Source organism: Octodon degus, unplaced genomic scaffold (assembly GCF_000260255.1).
Source record: "Octodon degus isolate 3935 unplaced genomic scaffold, OctDeg1.0 scaffold00098, whole genome shotgun sequence".
Classification (NCBI taxonomy): Eukaryota; Metazoa; Chordata; class Mammalia; order Rodentia; family Octodontidae; genus Octodon; species Octodon degus.
In genome coordinates, this window is record NW_004524674.1 from 4,976,341 (window position 1) to 4,996,106 (window position 19,766).

General features: G+C 51.2%; 2 protein-coding genes and 1 pseudogene across 7 annotated transcripts; 2 read left to right on the top strand and 1 right to left on the bottom strand.

The window, feature by feature from the left end:
* Positions 1-3,095: 3,095 nt before the first annotated feature.
* Positions 3,096-10,561, top strand: Tnk1 (tyrosine kinase non receptor 1). The gene is made up of 13 exons (XM_004638399.2): positions 3,096-3,102; positions 4,424-4,634; positions 4,789-4,859; positions 4,984-5,175; positions 5,292-5,447; positions 5,552-5,835; positions 6,052-6,325; positions 7,480-7,574; positions 7,876-8,040; positions 8,272-8,351; positions 9,391-9,689; positions 9,764-9,859; positions 9,944-10,561. The coding sequence occupies exons 2-13, from the start codon at positions 4,454-4,456 to the stop codon at positions 10,055-10,057; spliced, it is 2,007 nt and encodes a 668-aa protein (XP_004638456.2). The 5' UTR covers positions 3,096-3,102; positions 4,424-4,453; the 3' UTR covers positions 10,058-10,561.
* A 152-nt stretch (positions 10,562-10,713) lies between these two features.
* Plscr3 (phospholipid scramblase 3) lies at positions 10,714-15,591 on the bottom strand. 6 transcript variants are annotated; one of them, XM_023723290.1, is made up of 8 exons: positions 15,500-15,591; positions 14,836-15,013; positions 14,334-14,569; positions 14,208-14,250; positions 13,885-14,105; positions 13,485-13,646; positions 11,622-11,783; positions 10,714-11,428 (listed from the first exon to the last, which is right to left on the bottom strand). In XM_023723290.1, exons 2-8 carry the CDS (start codon positions 14,840-14,842, stop codon positions 11,372-11,374), a joined length of 888 nt encoding a protein of 295 aa, XP_023579058.1. In that variant the 5' UTR covers positions 14,843-15,013; positions 15,500-15,591; the 3' UTR covers positions 10,714-11,371. The 6 variants fall into 6 exon arrangements, with proteins under 6 accessions (XP_023579058.1, XP_023579055.1, XP_023579056.1 ...); XM_023723287.1 differs by having other exon boundaries at positions 15,399-15,586; XM_023723288.1 differs by having other exon boundaries at positions 14,836-15,019; positions 15,399-15,586.
* A 3,549-nt stretch (positions 15,592-19,140) lies between these two features.
* Positions 19,141-19,604, top strand: LOC111818631 (annotated as a pseudogene).
* The last annotated feature ends 162 nt before the right edge of the window (positions 19,605-19,766 follow it).

Genomic DNA, 19,766 nt, shown 5'->3' on the forward strand with positions numbered 1-19,766 from the left:
TGTGTGGCCAGCTCAGCCCACCAGGGGGCGCGGCTGGCTGGCATGTGGTGCTGGGGGATCGAACCGCGGTCCCTGTGCTTTGCCGAGCTTGTTCCAAGTAGGTGCTTTAGACCACTGAGCCATCTCTCCAGCCCCGGTAATCTTTTTTTAATAGAGTCTGCTATGCAGTTCAGGCTGGTCTTGAACTCATTATGTACCCCAGGCTGTTCCTGAAGTCACAGGGATTCTCCTACCTCAGCCTCCTGAGTTCTGGGGTTATAGGTATGATCCACCACACTGACCCAATGTGGACTATTTTAGTGTGTGTGTGTGTGTGTGTGTGTGTGTGTGTGTGTGTAGTGTCAAAAATTGAACTCACACATACTAGGCAAGTGCTGTATTACTGAGTTATATCCCCAGTCCCCTTCTTTTAAATGAGATAGCCCTGGATAGCTGGAACTACAGGTATGAGCTACTGTGCCTGTTATGAATTCCATTTTTATATAACTGGCAATATAATACATCTGTTTATATCAGGATCACCACAAACTTGTGAGTATTGCCCTCCAGTAAGTCTTTATGATGGCTTACAATGCCACTAGGTGATAGGAATTTTCAGTTCCATTATAATCTCCTGGGACTACCACCGTGTATGTAGTTTTTCATTGACTAAAATAATGCCATGTGGTGCATGGCTGTATTTGAAGAGATACTGATTGTCAATTATACAAATCTGATTAAGAATATGAAGTCACAGGCCAGGGAGTTGGCTCAGTAGAATAAGTGCTTGCCTGGCAAGCACAAGGGCCTGAGTTCAATCCCTGGTTCCACAAAAAAAAAAAAAAAAAGAGAAGTCAGGGGCTGGCCAAATAACTCAGTGGATTAAAGTGTCTGCAAACAGGCACAGGGGCCAGGCGTTCGATCCCCAGGCCTGCTGTGCCAGACCAGCCCCCGAAGTGGATGAGATGGCAATTGAGACTGGGCTTAGTGGCACCCACCTGTAATCCCAGCTCTTGGGAGGCAAATCACTATAAGTCTAATCTAGTAGTGAGACCCTGAACACCCTGTAGACCCTTCCCTAAAATAAAAATTTTTTTAAAAAGAGAAGTTACATATACAGGAAATACAACATAGTGAGCCAAATAAACAGGAAGGAGTTAACATCTAGACAAGTTATTAGAAAAATCATAAAACACCACAACATCTTAAAAGAGATAATAATGGGGACCAGGAGATAGTTCAGAGGCATAAGCATCTACCTGGCAATACCCAAATTCAATCCCTGGCCCCACATTCCAGGCAGTCTCAGCCCCAAATGCTCGGGCAAGCCCTCTGGGCCCTGGATACGGGCACCCACTGTGCGGCCCCGGAACCGGGCATGATGGTGCATGCCTGTAATCCCAGTACTTGAAAGGCTGAGTGAGGAGTATCTCTGTGAGTTCGAGAACAGTCTGGGGGTTACAAAAAGTGAGCACAGGGCCAGCCCAGACTGTATGGTGAGACCCTGTGTGTGTGTGTGTGTGTGTGTGTGTGTGTGTGTGTGTGAGAGAGAGAGAGAGAGAGAGAGAGAGAGAGAGAGAGAGAGAGAAATAATAATGGCGGATCATCTACAAAGATCATCAGATGCAAATAAACTGAGAAAACTTTATTTTTGGTGGTACTGAAGATTTAACCCAGGGCTCTATTGCTGAGCTACATTCCTTTTTAATTCTTTAATTTTGAGATGGAGCCTTTCTAAGTTACTAAGTTGCCCAGAGTGGGCTCAAAACTGTTATCCTCCCAACTTAGTCTCTCAGAGTTTGAAGTTACAGACAAGCACCACTACACCTGGCTCTAAGCAGATTTTTTTAAAAAATGTATTTAGTACAGGGTCTACAGGGTCATGCTACACAGATCAGATTCATAGTGATTCTCCTGTTTTCAGCCTCCCAATAGCTGGGATTACAGGCATGCGGCACCATGCCCCATCTCAATCACCGACTCTGCAGGGACAAGGACGGAACAGCACACTTGGGATCGAACCCGGCTGCTGCACTCTGCCTAAGCAGGTGCTTTAGTCCGCTGAGCTATCTGGCTGGCCCCCTGAGCAGATTTTTTACAACTAATGTGCATTGTACCTAGCCTATAGTGTGTCATTATACTGTTCTAGACAATTAGAACACAAAGATAAATAAGACAGGCCCTGCCCCAATCCTGTGGAGTTCACAGTGTGTCAGGGACGACAGACACAGAGGAACTATTATAGTTTGCTGAGGTGGCCTGGTTGGAGGGCAAGAGAATTGGCAAGAAAACAATTTATGTAGAACTGCATTGTAAAGACTTTCTCACTGAATATGCTGGAACATCCTGTTGTTTGCCAGTACAAGAAGGGCTTTCCCTCCAAGAGATGCAGGCGACAGCAGCTATGCTCACCCATAGCAGGCCAGTTGTCTGGCAGCTTTGGACCAACATCAACAGCCCTGTGCCCTGGCTCCACTCCAAAGCACCCTGCTGGCCTGTGCCCTGGCTCCACTCCAAAGCACCCTGCTGGCCTGTTGTGTCCTTCTGGTTGCCGCGTGCTAGGGCGCAGTCTCCCAAGACAGGGCCGCGTTGCGTCCTTTTCCACCTACATTCCCAGCTTACGGGCAGGGTTTCTCCATCAGGGGCAACTACTTAGGGTGGACCCTGGTTAAAAGAAAGGAGCATTGGGGAGAAAGCACACGGGCGGCGGGCGACAAGACACACAAGTGCAAGTCTAGGGAGGGTGTAAGTTCCTCGGAGGAGGCTGGAAAGATTGCTGAGGAAGCCTGGCAGAGGCAGGTTTCTCCTGATCCAGGGGCCAATCTAACCTCACTACTATTTTTTTTCCCTCACCCCGGAACCAGGGATTGAACTCAGGTCCTTGCGCTTGCCAGGGAAGCACTTATTCCCCTGAGCCACCTCCCCAGCCCGGGCCAATCTAACCTGAAGAAAGAAAGCGTCACCAGCAGCTCTGGCCACTCTCATCTTGGGCCACCAGGGATTTGGGGGCGGGGCCCCTGTGTGTCTAGGCCAGAAGCCAGGACCCACCCTCTGTCCCGCCCCTCTGAGGATTTAGCGCTGGCAGCCTGGGCGGTCCGCAGCTGCCACTTCCGCCTTCTCCAGGTGAGGGCCGCACCTATTAGCTGGGGAGCCCTTGGGGTCTGTCCGCAGGGTGCTGGGCCGCCTCCCCTTCCCACTTTGGGTCTTCCTTAGGTCTTGGTTCTGCTGCGCTTCGCTCTCACCATCTGGCTGGGTCTTTTAGGCCCTCAGCGTTCCTCCATACCCACCTCCTCCGGTGTTGGCCAAGTGGACCTAGCCTCAGGTTGCCAAGGGGGCCTGACCTGGAGTCTTGCACTTCCTTTAGCATGTAATTAAAGCTGGGATGTGAGGGAGACAGGTGTATTGGCAGGCAGCCTGTACTCAGACGCTTGGTCTCAGGGCTTTATATAATAAAGGCTGGTGGAGTGGCCTGGAAGCGGAGTCAGACTGAGTGCCACAGGTGAGCTGGGATGAACTTAGGGGGTGTGCAGGAACTGCGTCTGGCAGCCGAGGGGCTCTGGGGCAGTAACCAAGCTTAGCAGTGGCCCGCACTTGGCCCATCACAAATGCTTGATTTGATTTCCTTGGGGGACTAAAAGGCCATGACGCTGTGTCACTGGGGTAAGGGGCAGTATGGCTGCATAACTTAGGTATATATGGGCTCTGTACTCTGATGTCTTGTGAGTTGTGTTTGTGTGGCCCTCAGTCTCCAAGACGTGGGGTGGTGTATCTATCTTCGCTGTGTGGAGGCAGGGCACTGCCTCATCCCAGTGTGTGTATGTGAGAGTGGGTGTGGCAGTAACCTGGGTGTTTTGTGGTACCACACTGGAATGTCTGTGATTTGGGAAGATAGTGTGTAGATGTCTCAGGCATGTTGGGCAGTAAATCTGTCGATTCATAGTAGTATGTGAGAGGCAGTGTACCTTTGTGTGTGTACCTACATCTCTGAGGTGTGGTGTGGCTAGCATATGTAGGCATCTCCAGCGTGTGTAGGAGGCAAAAAATGTCTTATGTAAGTGGAGGGGAGAGGTCTGAGCATGTGCAACGGTGTATCTCAGTTCTCAAGGTGCGGTATATGTGGGTGCCCTGAGGGTACAAGGCAGTATACCATTATCTCTCTGGAGTGTGGACAGTGGCATACCTGGATTCTGGAGCCAGGGAGGGCACTGTTCTGAAGTCTCAGATATGAGGGGAACAGATTTCTGGTAAGAGGAGTGGTTGTGTGGTGGATAGAGTATCTGGAGCCTTGAGGATGAAGAGCATCTTACTTTGGATTTGCCTATGTGAAAGGCAGGAGGGTTCTTGTCTGTCTCTGATGTGTCCCTTCCCCTGTATGTTTCTGATGGGTAGAAGGTAGCACTGGAGTACCCTCTCTGTTGTCTGAGTGTTTTAGGTTCTACCCTAGGCCTTACATCCGAAGCAGACTGCCATCACTATGGGTCCTTCTCCAGACATGTTCCCTGAGGCTGGCTCCCTGTGGCTACTACAGCTGCTCAGGAACATCCAGCTGGCCCAGTTTTATCGACCCATCCTTGAAGAACTTAATGTCACTCGGCCAGAGCATTTCCACTTTGTAAGGCCTGAGGACCTGGACAGCATTGGCATGGGCCGCCCTGGTGAGTATCCCTGGCACTAATGCCCTGGCCATGCCTTCCCAGCCTGTCACTTTCCAGGCTCTCTTTCCCACATCCCAGTCCTCTTGCCTGTAAACCTCTCTGCACCCTGCCCACCCTTACTGATACCCCAGTCTCAGATTCTGACCTCTCCCAGCCCAGCGCAGACTGGCTGAAGCACTCAAGAGGCACCGTTCAGGGGTCAAGTCCAAGAACTGGGTCTACAAGGTATGTGGCAGTGGTTGTGGTGATGTTTGAAGGGCTTAAATGGCCTGTTTGGGCCAGGGAATGGAGTAGTAAGTAGCAGGGGTTCTGCAAGGTTCTTTGCCTTGAATTTCCACTCCTCTTTCAGATCCTTGGAGGGTTTGTCCCTGAGCAAAAGGAGACCATCCCACCCTCAGACAGGCCTCCAAACCTCCCTGAACCAGAGGGGGGACTCAAGTGTCTGATCCCAGAGAGTGCTGTGTGCAGAAGGGAGCTGCTGGGCTCAGGCTGCTTTGGTGTAGTACATCGAGGACTGTGGACACTGCCTAGCGGCCAGAGTGTGAGTATCCAGGGGTCCTGGCACCACTGTCCATGCAGTCCTTATGTCCTTTACACTCTGGTCTTGACATGGCTGGTCCCAGGGTGCCTGATGATGCTTCTTCCTCCAATCACCAGGTCCCAGTGGCTGTGAAATCCCTCCGAGTAGGTCCTGAAGGCCCTGTAGGCACAGAGCTGGGAGACTTCCTGAGGGAGGTGTCTGTCATGATGAAATTGGAGCACCCACACGTGCTGTGTCTGCATGGCCTGGTATTGGGCCAGCCTCTACAGATGGTGAGCAGATGTGGACGCTGGCTCCTCAGACAGCTACAGGCCTCGCGTGGGGCAGGAAGGTGCTATAGCGCCAGACCACAGCTCACAAGGGTCTGCTTCTGCAGGTGATGGAGCTGGCACCACTGGGCTCCCTGCATGCTCGACTGACAGCCCCGGCCCCAACACCCCCACTCCCCGTGACTCTGCTCTGCCTCTTCCTTCGGCAGTTGGCAGGGGCTATGTTGTACCTGGGGGCCCGCGGGCTAGTGCACCGGGACCTCGCTACAAGAAACCTGTTGCTGGCATCACCCTGCACCATCAAAGTGGCGGACTTTGGGCTGGTGCGGCCGCTGAGCGGTGCCCGGGGCCGCTATGTGATGGGTGGTCCCCGCCCCATCCCTTATGCCTGGTGAGGGTGGTTGCAGTGGTGGGTGGCTTGGGAGGGCTGTGCAGGCCAGTCTAGAGGCCAGCAGGCAGGAGTTTGGAGCCAACTGGCCACCAAAAGAAGCTGGGAACAGAGACTCTTTGCCTCAAGGGGCTCAAAGAAGGACGAGACGTGGGGACACACAAGGGGGTGGGCACTCTGGGGCACCTATCTGGCCTCCTTCAGCTTCCTCTTCCACAGGTGTGCCCCAGAGAGCCTTCGCCAAGGAGCTTTCTCCTCAGCCTCTGATGTGTGGATGTTTGGTGTGACACTGTGGGAGATGTTCTCTGGGGGCGAGGAGCCCTGGGCTGGGGTCCCGCCATACCTCATCCTGCAGCTACTGGAGAAGGACCGAGCTCGGCTGCCAAGGCCTCCACTCTGCTCCAGGGCCCTCTACTCTGTCGCCTTGCGCTGTTGGGCTCCCCATCCTTCGGACAGGCCTAGTTTTTCCTACCTGGAGGGGCTACTCCAAGAGGTGGGAACTCCCAGCTCCACCCCAGAGATGGGATATCTCTTCCCTCCACCCCACCCCAACCCCTGCCATCCCCTAGGGTTTCATGCATAAGACTAAGATATCCAGATACCTATGCTGGGCTCTGGGACCCAGCTCTGAGCAAAACATTTGGTCTCTAGCTTCAGGAGCTCAGATTCCCTGGAAGGCTGGTAGGGGCTACATTTATGCAGGCTGAAGGCCTGTGTGTGTCTGGGCCAGAAAGGGGACACAAGAGAGAGCAGTAGGTCCCTGTGGGTGTATGACAGGCAAAGAGAGAAGTTCTGTGTGGGAGGGGAGGTGGAAGTAATGAGGCTGCAGAGGTAAGCAGGGCTGCATCATAGAGGGTTTCTGGGGCATGTCAGGAACCGTAGCGCCCACGCAGAACACTTGAGCCATGTGAGACACTGTATTAGGTGCTTTGCAGACACCCTGTTTGTTCATTTAGTCCTCTCAACAAGCCCATGAGGTACTTTTTTTTTTTCCATTTAGCAGATGGAACAGCTGAGGCACTGCTTAGTAACTTGCCTAAAACCACAGAGTAAGTAGAGGACTGAGACTAGCACCAGTTAATGTGACTTCAGGAGCTGTCCCCTAAATTGCTGTACTAGTAAAGCAGTTGTCTTTACTCCAGCGCTACTTGGGTGTTGTGGAAATGTATTGAGCAAGGAAGTTACAAACCAACTTTGTGTCATTTTCTGTAGCCTAGTCCAAGAATGGTTTTGAGAGATATTATTGACACCGATTTTGAAACAGAAGCGAGAGCAAGAGATGTGGGTGAGGGTTAAGGAAATGGTACCAGAGAGGCATGGAAATTTTCCTGAGGCACTTAGGAGGCAACCTCACAGGCCAGGGTGCAGAGTAAAAGCAGCAGCAGCTCTCCCTTTGGTCTCACTAGAGAGGGCCCTCTGTTGCTGTTCCTCGAACGCTGAGTTCCGTTTAGCTTGGCATGGGATCTAGGCAGGCCTGACCAGATTACAAATGGGAGACAGGGACAGTCCCACTGCAGCCCAGCAGAGGACATATTTGCCATGGGTTTGACTGGTATATGCATAAAAGGTCTCCTTTCTTCCTTGATTCCATACTACCCTTCTGACGTAGGCTTTTTGAAAGCCCAGCCTTTCCTCCTGTCTCCACAGGCCTGGCCTTCTGAGGGACGCTGTGTGCGGGATGTCACAGAGCCAGGAGCTTTGCAGATGGAACCTGGTGACTCCATCACCATCATTGAGGGCAGGTAACAGCCTCATGCCCTCCAAAAACCCAGAGAAGCCCACTTTCCGAAGCCTTCTTGGTGCCTGAACCCTTCTCGCTCCTGTCTTCTGTTTCTTCTCCCCTCCCTTCTAAGCCCTGAGCTCCAGCACAGTCTTGGCCTCCCTTCTAGAGCCCAGAGCCCTCTTGTGTTGGGAAGAAAAACACTTCCCTTTTTCTGGGCAGATGTAGTCACAAGGCACACAGCTTGGTGAGCTGAATGGGCCTGGGCCCAGCTGCTGTTCTCCTCTGTGGTCGCACCCCCTTCACCAGTCTTCTTCCCACAGCCCTGACTCTACAACGTGGAAGGGACAGAATGGCCGCACCTTCAAGGTGGGGGGCTTCCCAGCCTCAGCAGTGATGCTTGCAGACTCAGGGAGCTCCTCAGCCACCCGTGCAGTCCACAGGGGCTCCCCTGGTAGGAGACAGCGATACCAAGGGAACACAGACAGGTGAAGAATTGAAAGGGTTGGGGACGAGCTAGGGTGACTGCCCAAGTCCACTTCTCTGGAAGAAGCTTGGGGATAAGATGGGGTGAGCCTGGAGAGGAAGCTGAATTTGCCTCTTTGCTACAGCTTGGTAGGGGAAGGGCCTCAGCATACCCCAGAGCCCCAGTTTCTTTGGTGGGGAGGGTGAGTATGTGAGGGGTGGAGAATGAACTGGATCATTTTCTTTTTTAACAGGGACAGAGAGAAGGAAAAGCCTCAGGATCTACCTCCAGCACAGGGCCAGAGAAGGAAAGTGCCCCTGCAGAGGATGAAAGGTTGGTACACTAAGACTGAAGGGTCATAGCTCCATAACAACCCTCCAATTCTGCCTGTCTTGAATCCGTAGCTCTGCATATGATTCCCTTCCTTCAAATCCTGCCTGTAGGCATCCTACCTATACTGTAAGATTTTTTTTTTTTTTTTTTCACTTGTGTAGCATTTTATTGTGACATGAACAGAGTCAGAAGACTCATGGTCTGGGTCAGACACTACCGTGCTATACGGATTAGGCACGCTGCTCAGCCCTACCAGACCCTTCGGTCCTATACTGTAAGATCTTAAGAGATTTGAAGCTCTCTGCTTTCCCTAGTGGACAGCATCTTCCCCCTCTGGCCTGAGTTTGGGCCACCTGACACACACTCTGTCTTTTTTTCTTCAGTGCTAGGAACCAAACCCAGCCATTGAGCTGCATCCCCAATCTTTTATTTTGTGTTTTTGAGACAGGGTCTCACTACACAGTTCAGGCTGGCCTTGAGCTCACTTTGTAGCTCAGACTAGTCCCAAACTCACAATGCTTTTCCTGCCTCAACCTCCTGAGTGCTGGGATTACAGTCGTGTGCTACTACACACCCACCCTTATTTTAATTTTGAGACAGTCTTATCAAGTTGCCTTAAACTTGCAATCCTTCTTCATTTACCACTATTACTACATATGGCAAACTGCCTGTGCTTTATTTTCCTCTTTTTGGGGGTGGGTGGAGACAGGGTCTATGTATTCCAGACTAGCTCTGAACTTGTTTATGTATCCCAGGCTGGCCTTGAATTCACAGTGATTCTCTTGCCTCAGCTTCCCCAATGCTGAGACTACAAGCATGTGCCACCACTCTTGGTGCTACCTAACTCTTCATGCCCATTTCTATACCTGCCGTGTCGTCCCATTTAACACATGAACCGCCCCAAGGACAGTGCTGGCTACCTCACCTGGAAATTCTCATGAAACCATCCAGCTCGGCACAGATAAAGAACAGAAAGCAGGAAAAAGTGGGACCTAGGATCTGGGTCCCTTCTCAAGTTGTTTCTTTCTCCACTGTACAGGCATTTCTAAGAGTCTGGAGTCAGTTCTGTCCCTGGGCCCTCGCCCCACAGGGGGTGGTTCCAGCCCCCCTGAACCTCGACGTGAAAGAGCTGTGCCTCCAGGACTCCAAGGCCTGCCTCCACACCCACCCTTTACCTCCAGTTTTTCTCAGCCTAGCCAGCCCCCTAGAGAAAGGCCTCCCAGGCCCAAAAGAGAACCCCTACATAATCACCGCATTAACACGCCTGGAGCCAGTAAAGCCACTGTCCTCTCTGGAGGCCTCTTTCCTGACACTGAATGGCAGAGGAGGATAACAGAGGTAAGTGTGGTCTCGGGTGTCCAGAAAGGCCTAGAAATGGGACAAGGCCCTGAGTGAGGCTGTGTCCCCTGCAGGTGGAGGTGAGTGTGCATGGAGTCACCCACCAGGAATGCCAGGTGGCACTAAGAGCCACAGGGGGAGATGTGGTTTCTGCCATCCAGAACCTCAAGGTAAGCCAGAACTTTCTTTCAGACTCCTGCTCTATCCTTGTCACCTCAGGTAGAAGTTAGCTGCCCTCTTCCTTGCTTCCATAGGTAGAACAGCTCTTCTATCTGAGTAGCCAGTCCAGAGCTGACTGCCGGCGCATCCTGGAGCATTATCAGTGGGACCTCTCAGCCGCCAGCCGCTACGTCCTAGCCCAGTCCTGAGCTCTACTTCCTAGGGCACAGACACCAGCATGAAATCCCCGGACCCCTCAAGGCCTGGCCATATGAAAACAAGCAAAATCAGAATTAAAGTCTTGACAGCGTTAAGGTTAGACGTTACCACCTAAGGAGATCCTACTTGGTCCTGGCAGGTACAGAAAGTACTCAGGGAAGCCCAGGGTTAGGCACCAATGAGTTTCCTCCCTACCCTGTCCCCTGCCTCTGAGGGCCTAAAAATCCTTGGCTGGGATAAGAAAGACCTAATCCACTCTTACATCATCAAGTAGGAGGAAGACCTGAAGGAAAAGAGCTGCAATATAGCATTTATGGAGGAAGCTTCTACTCACTACAGTCTGATCAACTGGTTATACTGGACTATGTGAACAGCCATCCTGGATTGCCATTTGCTACCTCACTGGACTTTGTGAGACAGCCATCTTAGATGGTGGAAGTGGCCATATTGACTTGGGACACATGGCCCAAATTGCCTTGGTTTAGGCAAGGGCTGTCACAGGTGATGAAATTATCTTCTTGGACTCAAGGACATTTGATCCTAATAGCATGGATTAGGAGATGGGGCAACCCAAGCCCAGCTCTCAAATTTCCCTTTGTGTTTTACCATACCAGTCTTCTACCCTCCCCCATTACATACATCTTTCAATGTTCAAAAAGTTACAAACTTTATATGAATACAACATACAAAGATGCAGCCTCCTTCCTAGTGCAAGGGAGGGAGGGGTGGCTAAGTAAGGCACAGGAAGCTGCAGCAAGCACCAGCTGTGGGCAGGGCCCAATGGGGAAAGGAGGTTGGCACGAGGGCCCAGCCTTTACAGCTGTTAGTGGGAAAATGGGAATCCCCTCAAAGTGCTATAATCTGAGGCTGAACTCATTGGCCAAGCTGATGCAGGGGAAAGGCAGCATGTCTGCCATCTTTGGTGCTACTTGCCCTTAACCCACTAGCCCTGTGGTAAAGCCAAAGTCCTGGATTCCAAAGGCCTCTCTGTGCAGAGGCCCTGAAGAGTGTGAGAGGGAGTGGGCAGGGGAAGTTTGAAAGCTGTTAAGCCTTTGTGCAGAGGGACCACTGGGAGGCAGCAGGAAAGGGCTCTTATACATACCCTTCTGTGGGGCCACAGAAAAAGGAGGCCAGGGGAGAGGGCAGCGTTGGGGCATCAGGGCCCCCAGCCACTCAGGAATCCCTGTCTGTCCCCTGCAGTGTACATAGAGGAAAGGGGCTGTCTCTGAGGAGGAGCCAGGCCACAGTAAGTGACCATCTTGAATTCTGGTTGCGGGGATGGTCTCTTCACCCTGAGGCATCCTCTAGCTGGTGATGGCAGAAGGCCCAGCACCTCCTCGCTTCTCGAAGAACATGTAGTCCTGAGGGGAGGCTACTGTCAACAGATCTGGCTGGGCCTACCTGGCTCAGCTATCACAACCTAAGTCTTGACCCACAGACTCTCAATATACCACAATACCTAACATTTTCCTAGCAAGAGGCTAGGAAATATACAAAGCATCAAGTGACAGCAAAGGAGTGGCAGGAAGGGAGGGGTGGGGGTGGCAAACTCACAATGAGGAATGTGGCCCCCAGCAGCACAGCCTTCACCTTCACGTCCAGATCCAGAGGAAATTGTAAGCCGAAGTCATCAGCATCCGTGAGGGCTTCACGCAGGAGCCCCCCCCACTGCTTGCTGATGCGGCCCACGCTGCGGGATTCATCCCTGGTCTTCACCTGTTGGGAGGGAAGAAGGCTCCAACTGAGGAGGATGTGACCAGTCTCACCTGCCTCTAGTGTTACTCCTGTAATCACCAAGTATGAATTGTACAGGATCTACATCCAATGAATGAATCCTAACAGCTTTCAGGTTCTGGGTGACAGCTGGAGGCACCCTACACTGCAAGCCAGTAGATAGCAAAAATCAGGGTTCAGACTCACATCTGTTCTCCAAGGGCCATATATGACATAGCTGAATAATAGTAGGAGAAATAGAAGCATGATATAGTCAAATCCTTTTAGCATATGGCTGGTTATTGGTTTGATTACTAATGCCCCTGACACCCCCCTTTGGTAGAGTTTGCACCCTGCAGAGAAGCCTGGCTGAGAGAGCAAAGGAAGCTGACAAAATCCTGACAGTACTTTACCAGCCAAGCACACTCTTAGATGGCTATGTCTGCTCTAAAGGACGACTTTTCTCTAGTCTGCAAAGTAGGGACATTCCCTGCCCAGCATTGTACGTGAGTCTCAACTGATCTACAATTGCAGGGAGGTGTCTCTGAAGACCAAGATTTTCATTAACCTTTCTGAGTCCAACAACAGTAGGCTCTGCTGATGTGGGGAGTAACTCATAGTTGCTTCCTGGTCCTTTTTCATGCTCTGTATCTGATGACTAGGACCAAAGCAATTTCCTTCTATATCCTGTCCATACCCTTCCCCCACTGTTCTACAGCTGAGGGAACTTCCTGAAGCTCTGTCCCAGGCTGAACAGAGCTATCCCAGTCTGCCCTGTAGTCCTGAGGGTGCAGTCTCAGTATGGACATTCATAATTGTGTAAAAGGGACACTAGCTCTCTGAGAATCCACAATCCATATAGAGATCATATTTCCATAGAGATCACATATAGAAACCTACATTTCCATATAGAGATTACAATTGTCTCCTTCCCAACTGGTTCCCATCACAGAACCTCCCTCAGACTTACCAAGGTGACTCACTTTTTTTTTTTTTTTTTGGTGGAACCAGGGATTGAACTCAGTCCTTTGCGCTTGCCAGGGAAGCACTTATTCCACTGAGCCATCTCCCCGGCCCCGGTGACTCACTTTTTAAAAGTGCCCTTAGGTAAAGTGCCTTATCAGAAGTGTTGGCAATTCTACTGGATAATAGCTGTTGCTTCTCTCTTATCTGTGCAGGGAATTATCCCTTAAAGAATCCTGGGGCAGGGGAGATACCTCAGTAGAATAAAAGCTTACCTGACAAGCTTAAGGGCCTGAGTTCAATCCCTGGTTCTGCTCAAAAAAAAAAAAAAAAAGAAAAAGAATTCTGGGGTCTATGGAGTGCTTCTATCCTTAGAAAGTAAGGTATTACTCATGTCTCATCCTGAAACATATCACTTTGGTTCTCCAGGTTCCACTGGTGGTGGATTAGAAGACTATCATTTGGACTTGAGGTTGGATAGATCAGATACCCCTCACCCCAACCCAGGGCTGTAGATTACCATCAAACATTGGTTCTGAAGATGAAAGCCTTTCTGCTATACTTCTGTAAGACCACAAAGCCATTCCATATCTGAATGGAGGAAAACTAGAAGTATGTAGGAGTCAAATGCATTTGGATTAATGAGTTCAGGGTCTTGACCTTAGTCAGGCCATCTGGCCTCATGGAAGGTGCCATCTTGGTTTATGAAGATTCCAGAGATCTCCCCTTTAAACTCAATACCTCAAAGTTGGTATCTGTGCCACAGCCACAAGTCCAGCAAGGTCCCACCACTCGTAGGACTGTCTGTCGATCAGCATCCTGGATGGAGAACTTAGGGAAGAAGGGATGCCAGGTTTGTAGCACATGACCAATGGTGGTGCCTGGTGGAGCCTGTACTTCCATCTGGAATGGGAAGTAAACAGGTCATTGCTGAGCTTATGCACCCTGACTCAAGTTCGTACTGGTCATGGCACTATCTGGCATTCATTACCTTTGTCTACCCAGCCCCTCACTAACCTGCCATCTCCACCTGCCCACTCCCACTAGAGCCACACCTCTTTCCAAGCTGTGCACCCTCTGCCCACCTCCTCACCCTGACCTAACACTTCAGCCTCTCTGCAGCTCAGGGCTCCCCACCTACCTCCTGGAGGCCACAGGGACAGCAAAGGCAGCCACAGTGGAGTGGACGGATCAGGCGCAACACCTCACGATCCCCGGGGTCTGCCAGGCGGACACGGAGTGGCCTTCGAGCACCACAGCACAGACGGGCACAGCAGCTGCTTTCCTCAGCTGCCTGACCCAGGGGCTGCCCAACCCCTGAGCGCAGTTCATACTGGTTGCAGGTCTCCCAGCCTAGGAACGCTGCCAGGGTGACACGATGGGGCTTAGGTGCCTCGGATGTCCCCCCCCAGACGCCTACCATCCCTGCTGCAGTAATGAGCACTGCAGAGTCCTTTAACTTACTTTCCACTCGCTCAGCCTTCTGGTGAATCAAGATCTGATCAATCTGAGAAGAGTAGGGATAGTGCTGACATCAACTGGCCAGCCTGAACTCTCAAGTGCTCTCCCGACACCTTCCCTGACACTCACCTGTACCAGAAATTCGAGGCCAGAAGGCACCCCTGGCAGTGGCAAGAAGGGTGCAGGAGGCCCGGGGGCCACGGGGCCTGGCGAAGGGAAGAGGGCAAAGCCAGGCGCAGGCGAAGGCACTTGGGTAGGCACGGATGCCTGCCCAGGCCCAGGATGCAGCGTGGGCTCCGGGTATCCCGTGGTCACAGGGTAAGGTGGTGGGGGTGAAGGTGCATAGCCTTTGGGGGGTAAGTAACCTGTGCGGGGGGTGGGGGATGGCAGGGATAAATTTGAAAGGTACCTGCAACTTCATCCCCTCAACCCTCAGCCCAAGGGCCGAGCCCCGCGGGAAATGTGGGCAGAGGCAAAGGATGGGGCAGGGAGTAGGGCGGCGGCTCACAGGAGGAAGGGAGGGCCCCATGCAACCAGCCAGTCTGAGCACATTCCCAGAGGATGTTCCACACCCGGCACCCAAGTCCGGGGGGGGGGGGGATAACGGAGACCCCAGCCTAGCACCGCTTACCTGCCATGAGAGAGGGAGAGCGGGTGGCTCGGTGGGATGTTGGTGCCCTGGCGGCTTAGTTTTGAAGTGGAGACAAGCTCGGAAACAGCCAGACAGACAGAGACAGACACAAAGATCGACAAGCAAACGTGGAGAGCCAGCTGCGACCGGCGCCAGCCCAGGGTCTCTTGGGCGGCGCCTAAGACTCGGGGAGAAACCGAAAGTGTAAGAGGGCGGGGTGGAGTACCTGGGACCCTGGATTCCCTCCCGGGGCCCAGAACCGCCCCCTCCCTTTGTTCTCCCATTCTCCACGAGGCGGCCGCGGGCAGAGGGCAGGACAGATGGACCCTCGGTCAGCCTGACAGCACGACCTCTGGGGAGGTCTCCCTGGCTCCTATATGCCGGGGCTCACCTGAAGCCCCCAGAATAGCTCGGGGGCCAAGCTCTCCGACGCCCGGGCGCTTGCGGAGGCGGGTCTGGGGTCTGACTCCGCCCCCGATCGGCCAGGCCCCGCCCCCGCCCGGGAGACGCGACTGCGCAGAGGACACAGCTGCTCTTGGGACCCCGAACGTGGGACCTAGTACCTCTTGGTATTGCCAGGGTCCCCGTCCCTTTCGCTCTGACTTCAGAAGCCGAGAGCTCCTGAGTCGCGCAGCCTACTAAACCCTAGCTCTGCGACCCGTACCAGGGCGCCCGTAGGTGGAAGCCGGGGCCGCTGCGCTGCTCTCCGGCGAACCAACTGCACCGGTTCTCGGGCTCCTCCTCCCGAGGGCTGTTTGGGCCGCGCTGACGCAGCGGAACACCCTTTGCTCTCACTCATTGGCTTCCCGGACTGACTTCTGGCTCTCTTTCTACCTCTTTAGGCCCACCTCTCAATCTTCTCTCCTTGACACAGGCACCTCAAAATTACGGTGCTTCCGTCAGGTGCCCCCAGCCACGTGGATGACAGGCCACCAAACAGTGTCAATAAGGAATGTGCGTGAAGTGAGGCTCAAGAGCCCAGAGGAGGAAGCTTAGTCAGCAGAAGCTTCCTCCGTTAGTCTGCATCGCGAGCCGAGGGAGATCTGCAGGGATTTGAACAAGTGAAGTGCTCAGGCTGGTAGCCGCAGTCTTATGGAAAGGAGGGGTACGGTCACGGTGCTGCAGAGTTAACCGGCTTCAGAATACATAGACAGTAATATAGAAATTGGTTAGAGCTGATATGAGAAAGCAGGGAGCCCAGGATGGCCTCAGTTGTCTTTCTAGTAGCCAGGCGGATGCAAGTGGACATGATGGTGCATGCCTTCACCCTGGAAGGCTGAAGCAGGAGGATCAAAACCTAGCCAGGGGGGCGGGGAGATGGCTCAGTGGAATAAGCGCTTCCCTGGCAAGCGCAAGGGCCTTCAATCCTCGGTTGGGGGGTGGGGAGGACCCCCAGCCAGGGCAACTGGACTGACTTAGCAAGAGTCTTAAAAATAAAATCAAGAGAAACAGGTTTGGGGTCCTCCTGTCCTGTGTCCCTGTTACTTTGGAATAGTGCCATGCACCTCTTCCAGGGCTGCTTATCTCCTTCCATAACTTTAGCCATCAGTCGTTCTAGACCCAAACTCTATGGCTCAAACCTTGAGCTAGGTTCCACTAAAACAGAAACATTCAGAAATCCAACCATGGATTAGTGAGTATGTACTACGTTCGAAGAGTAGAAAGTTGTTTTGTTTTGTTTTTTCTCGGAACCGGGGATTACGCTCAGGCCTTTGTACTTGTCAGGCAAGCACTTATTCCACTGAGCCATCTCTCCAGGCCCCATCTGCTGCATTCGAGGTAGCATTTGAAGTGATAGGAATATGTAACACTTTTATTTTTTATTTTTTGTTGTTATTTATTTATTTAGTGTGTGTGTATGTGTGTGTGTGTGTGGCCAGCTCAGCCCACCGTAGTCCCTGTGCTTTGCTTAGCTTAGGTTGTTCTAAGTAGGTGCTTTAGACCACTGAGCCATCTCACTAGCCCACTTTTTTTTTCTTTTCTTTTTTGCGGAACCGGGGATTGAACTCAGACCCTTACACTTGCCAGAGAAGTGCTTATTCCACTGATTTTTTTTTTTTTTTTTTCCTTTTTTGCGGAACCGGGGATTGAACTCAGACCCTTACACTTGCCAGAGAAGTGCTTATTCCACTGAGCCATCTCCCCAGCCCTCACTTTTTTTTTTTTTTTTAAAGACAAAAATTTTTGGGCCGGCCAAATAGCTCAGCAGATTAAAGCGCCTGAAAGCAAGCGCAGGGGCCAGGGGTTCAATCCTTGGGCCTGCCATGCTGGCCCTGCTCCCAGGGCACCCTGAAACAGCAACTGAAACTTGGCATGGTCGCACATGCCTGTAATCCTAGCTCTTGAGAGGCTGTAAACAGGTGAATCACTACAAGTCCGATCTAGTAGTGAGACCCTGAACACCCCTGAAGACCCTTCCCTAAAATATAGGGAGAAAAAAAAAACACAAATTCTTGACCTCCCTGAAGAGACAATATGGGAAGTCAGAAGGTGGTAGGTGCTGTGATAGCAGAAGGGGATGAAAATGGAGTGGTGGGCAGAAGGACAATATGTTTCCTCCCTCATTGCTGGGGATAAAGCCCAAGGCCTCACATATGCTAGGCAAGCATTCTACTACTGACCTACTTCTCTAGTTTGGGTTTGCTGTTTTGGTTATATCTTGTTTTGTTTTTATTTTTGTTCCCCTTTTTTGATAGTCTTAATATGTTGCCTATAGTGGCCTTGAGCTCCTGGTTTTAAGAGATCCTCCTGCCTCAGCCTCCCTAGCAGATGGGACTACAGATGTGTGTCACCATGCCAGCCTGGTTTTTTTCAGTTTAAAGAGGGCCAAATGAGAAAGTATCACTAAAAAATTTAGCAAAGCCTGAAAAAGGCGAGGAATTGAGCAATGATCGCCTCAGGGTGAACGGTGATGTAGGCAGAGAACCTCAAGGTCAAAGGTCTTGTGATAAAATTGTGTTCAGTGAGTAAAAAGGAAACCAGTGCAGCTGGAATGGAGTCAATGAAGGGCAGTGTAGAGAGGGCCCAGGATGCTGGATCACATGCAGCCTTTGAAGACCATTGGGCTATATTCTGAGATGGAAAGTGGTGGAGGGTTTAGACAGAGAAGAGAGGATATTTAAGTGCTGAAATAGTAGCTCTCAATCCTGGCCACCTGTAAAATTATCTGAGCTATTTTAAGACCTACCTCTGGGGGTGGGGAGATGGCTCAGTGGAGAGAGAAAGAGAAGGGGGGGCTTGAGCGAGTTGTTCCCTGGCTCAGTGGAAAAAGCACTTCCTTGGCAAGTGCAAGGGCCTGAGTTCAATCCCTGGTTCCGCAAAAAAAACAAAAACAAACAAACAAACAAAAAAAACCCCAGGGGCCGGGGAGATGGCTCAGTAGAATAAGTGCTTGCCTGGCAAGCACAAGGGTATGAGTTCAATCTCCGGTTCCAAAAAAAAAAAAAAAAACCTACCTCTGCCCGAATACCACTTATTAACAATTAAATTTGATTATTGGGATAAGGTATACAGCAAAGAAACTTTTTGAGAATCCTCTAGGGTTTTTTTTTCCATACTAGGGATCAAACTCAGGAAAGAATCCTCTAGATTTTGATATGCAGCCCAGGCTGAAGACTCCTGTTAGAAGAATCTCCCAGGCTGCTTTGTCAAGAGCAGTGTTATGGCTCATATCTAGATGCCCCCCAAAGCTTCCTGTGCTCATAGGTGGGCATTGGGAGTTGATTAGATGATGGGTCATGATAATCATGCAGAACAAGAGTTGTGGGGTCAGAAAGGCTTCCCCCAAGATTTTAGAAGAAGGCCCAGGAGGCCAGGCAGTGTGCCCCTGAGAGGGCAGTGTGTGAAGCTGTGAGTGTGAAGATGAAGGTGCAGTGGAGACCCCGGAAGGTTGAGAAACCAGGAGCAGTAATTGTCTGAGGAAAGTTGCATGGAGTGAGCAAAGCTAGCTTGAGAGAGGCCCTGAGGGCTGTGATCACTGATAGTGCCATAGGGATGGGGCCATCCAGGCCCTCTGGAGTTAAAATGTTACCATTATTGCTGGACATGGAACTGCAGGATTATTTAATGTTTGCCCTGCTGTGTTTGGTCTTGCTTTGGTCCCATTACTTTTTTCCCTTCTAGAATGGGAATGTTTACCCTATTACTTTGTATGTCAAATAGTATTTAACTGTCTTTTCATTTTTATAGGAGCTCATAACTAAGAGAGTTTGCCTTAAATCTCAGAGGAGACCTTGAACCTGGATTTTGGAGCAATGCTGAAACTGTTAGGACTTTGGCAACTCTTAGAAATGGATTTTTAAAAATGCATTGTACAAGACAAGCTGCAGAAATGGCATCTCACAAGGGGAAGGAAAAGAAAGAACAGGCCATCAGCCTCAGGCCTCAGGTGGCTAAAGGAGAGAACGTATTTGGTGTCTGTCACATCTTTGCATCCTTCAATGATACACTTTCGTCCATGTCACTGATCTCTCTGGCAAGAAACCATTTGTTACGTGACTGGTAGGATGAAGGTGAAGGCTGATTGAGATGAATCCTCCCCATATGCTGCCATGTTGGCTGCCCAGAGGTGCAAGGAGTTGGGCATCACTGCCCTGCATATCAAACTCGGCCACAGGAGGAAACAGGACTAAGATCCCTGGGCCCGGTGCACAGTCAGCCTGCAGAGCACTTGCTCGCTTGGGAATGAAGATCGGAAGATTGAGGATGTCACTCCCTTCCCCTCTGACAACACCCACAGGAAGGGAGGTCACCATTGTCACCATCTGTGAACAAGGCTCAAATTGTTTTCTGTTAATAAATTACCTCGTGTAAAAAAATGCATTATGCATAAAGGGATGCATAAGTCTTTTGAGCATGAGGGGTGAAATTATATATATATATAAATAATCTTCTTTCCCTTCTAGAATGGGAATGTTTACCCTATGACTTTG

Excerpts from the sequence above, each read along its gene's own strand:
- Tnk1 (XM_004638399.2), top strand. The coding sequence starts at position 4,454 with ATGGGTCCTTCTCCAGACATGTTCCCTGAGGCTGGCTCCCTGTGGCTA. Across the intron at positions 4,635-4,788 it reads CATTGGCATGGGCCGCCCTG|CCCAGCGCAGACTGGCTGAA; the intron begins GTGAGTATCCCT and ends GACCTCTCCCAG. Across the intron at positions 9,690-9,763 it reads GGCAGAGGAGGATAACAGAG|GTGGAGGTGAGTGTGCATGG; the intron begins GTAAGTGTGGTC and ends TGTCCCCTGCAG.
- Plscr3 (XM_023723290.1), bottom strand. Across the intron at positions 14,106-14,207 it reads GAAGGCTGAGCGAGTGGAAA|CGTTCCTAGGCTGGGAGACC; the intron begins GTAAGTTAAAGG and ends TCACCCTGGCAG. Across the intron at positions 13,647-13,884 it reads GTCCCTGTGGCCTCCAGGAG|ATGGAAGTACAGGCTCCACC; the intron begins GTAGGTGGGGAG and ends TTCCCATTCCAG.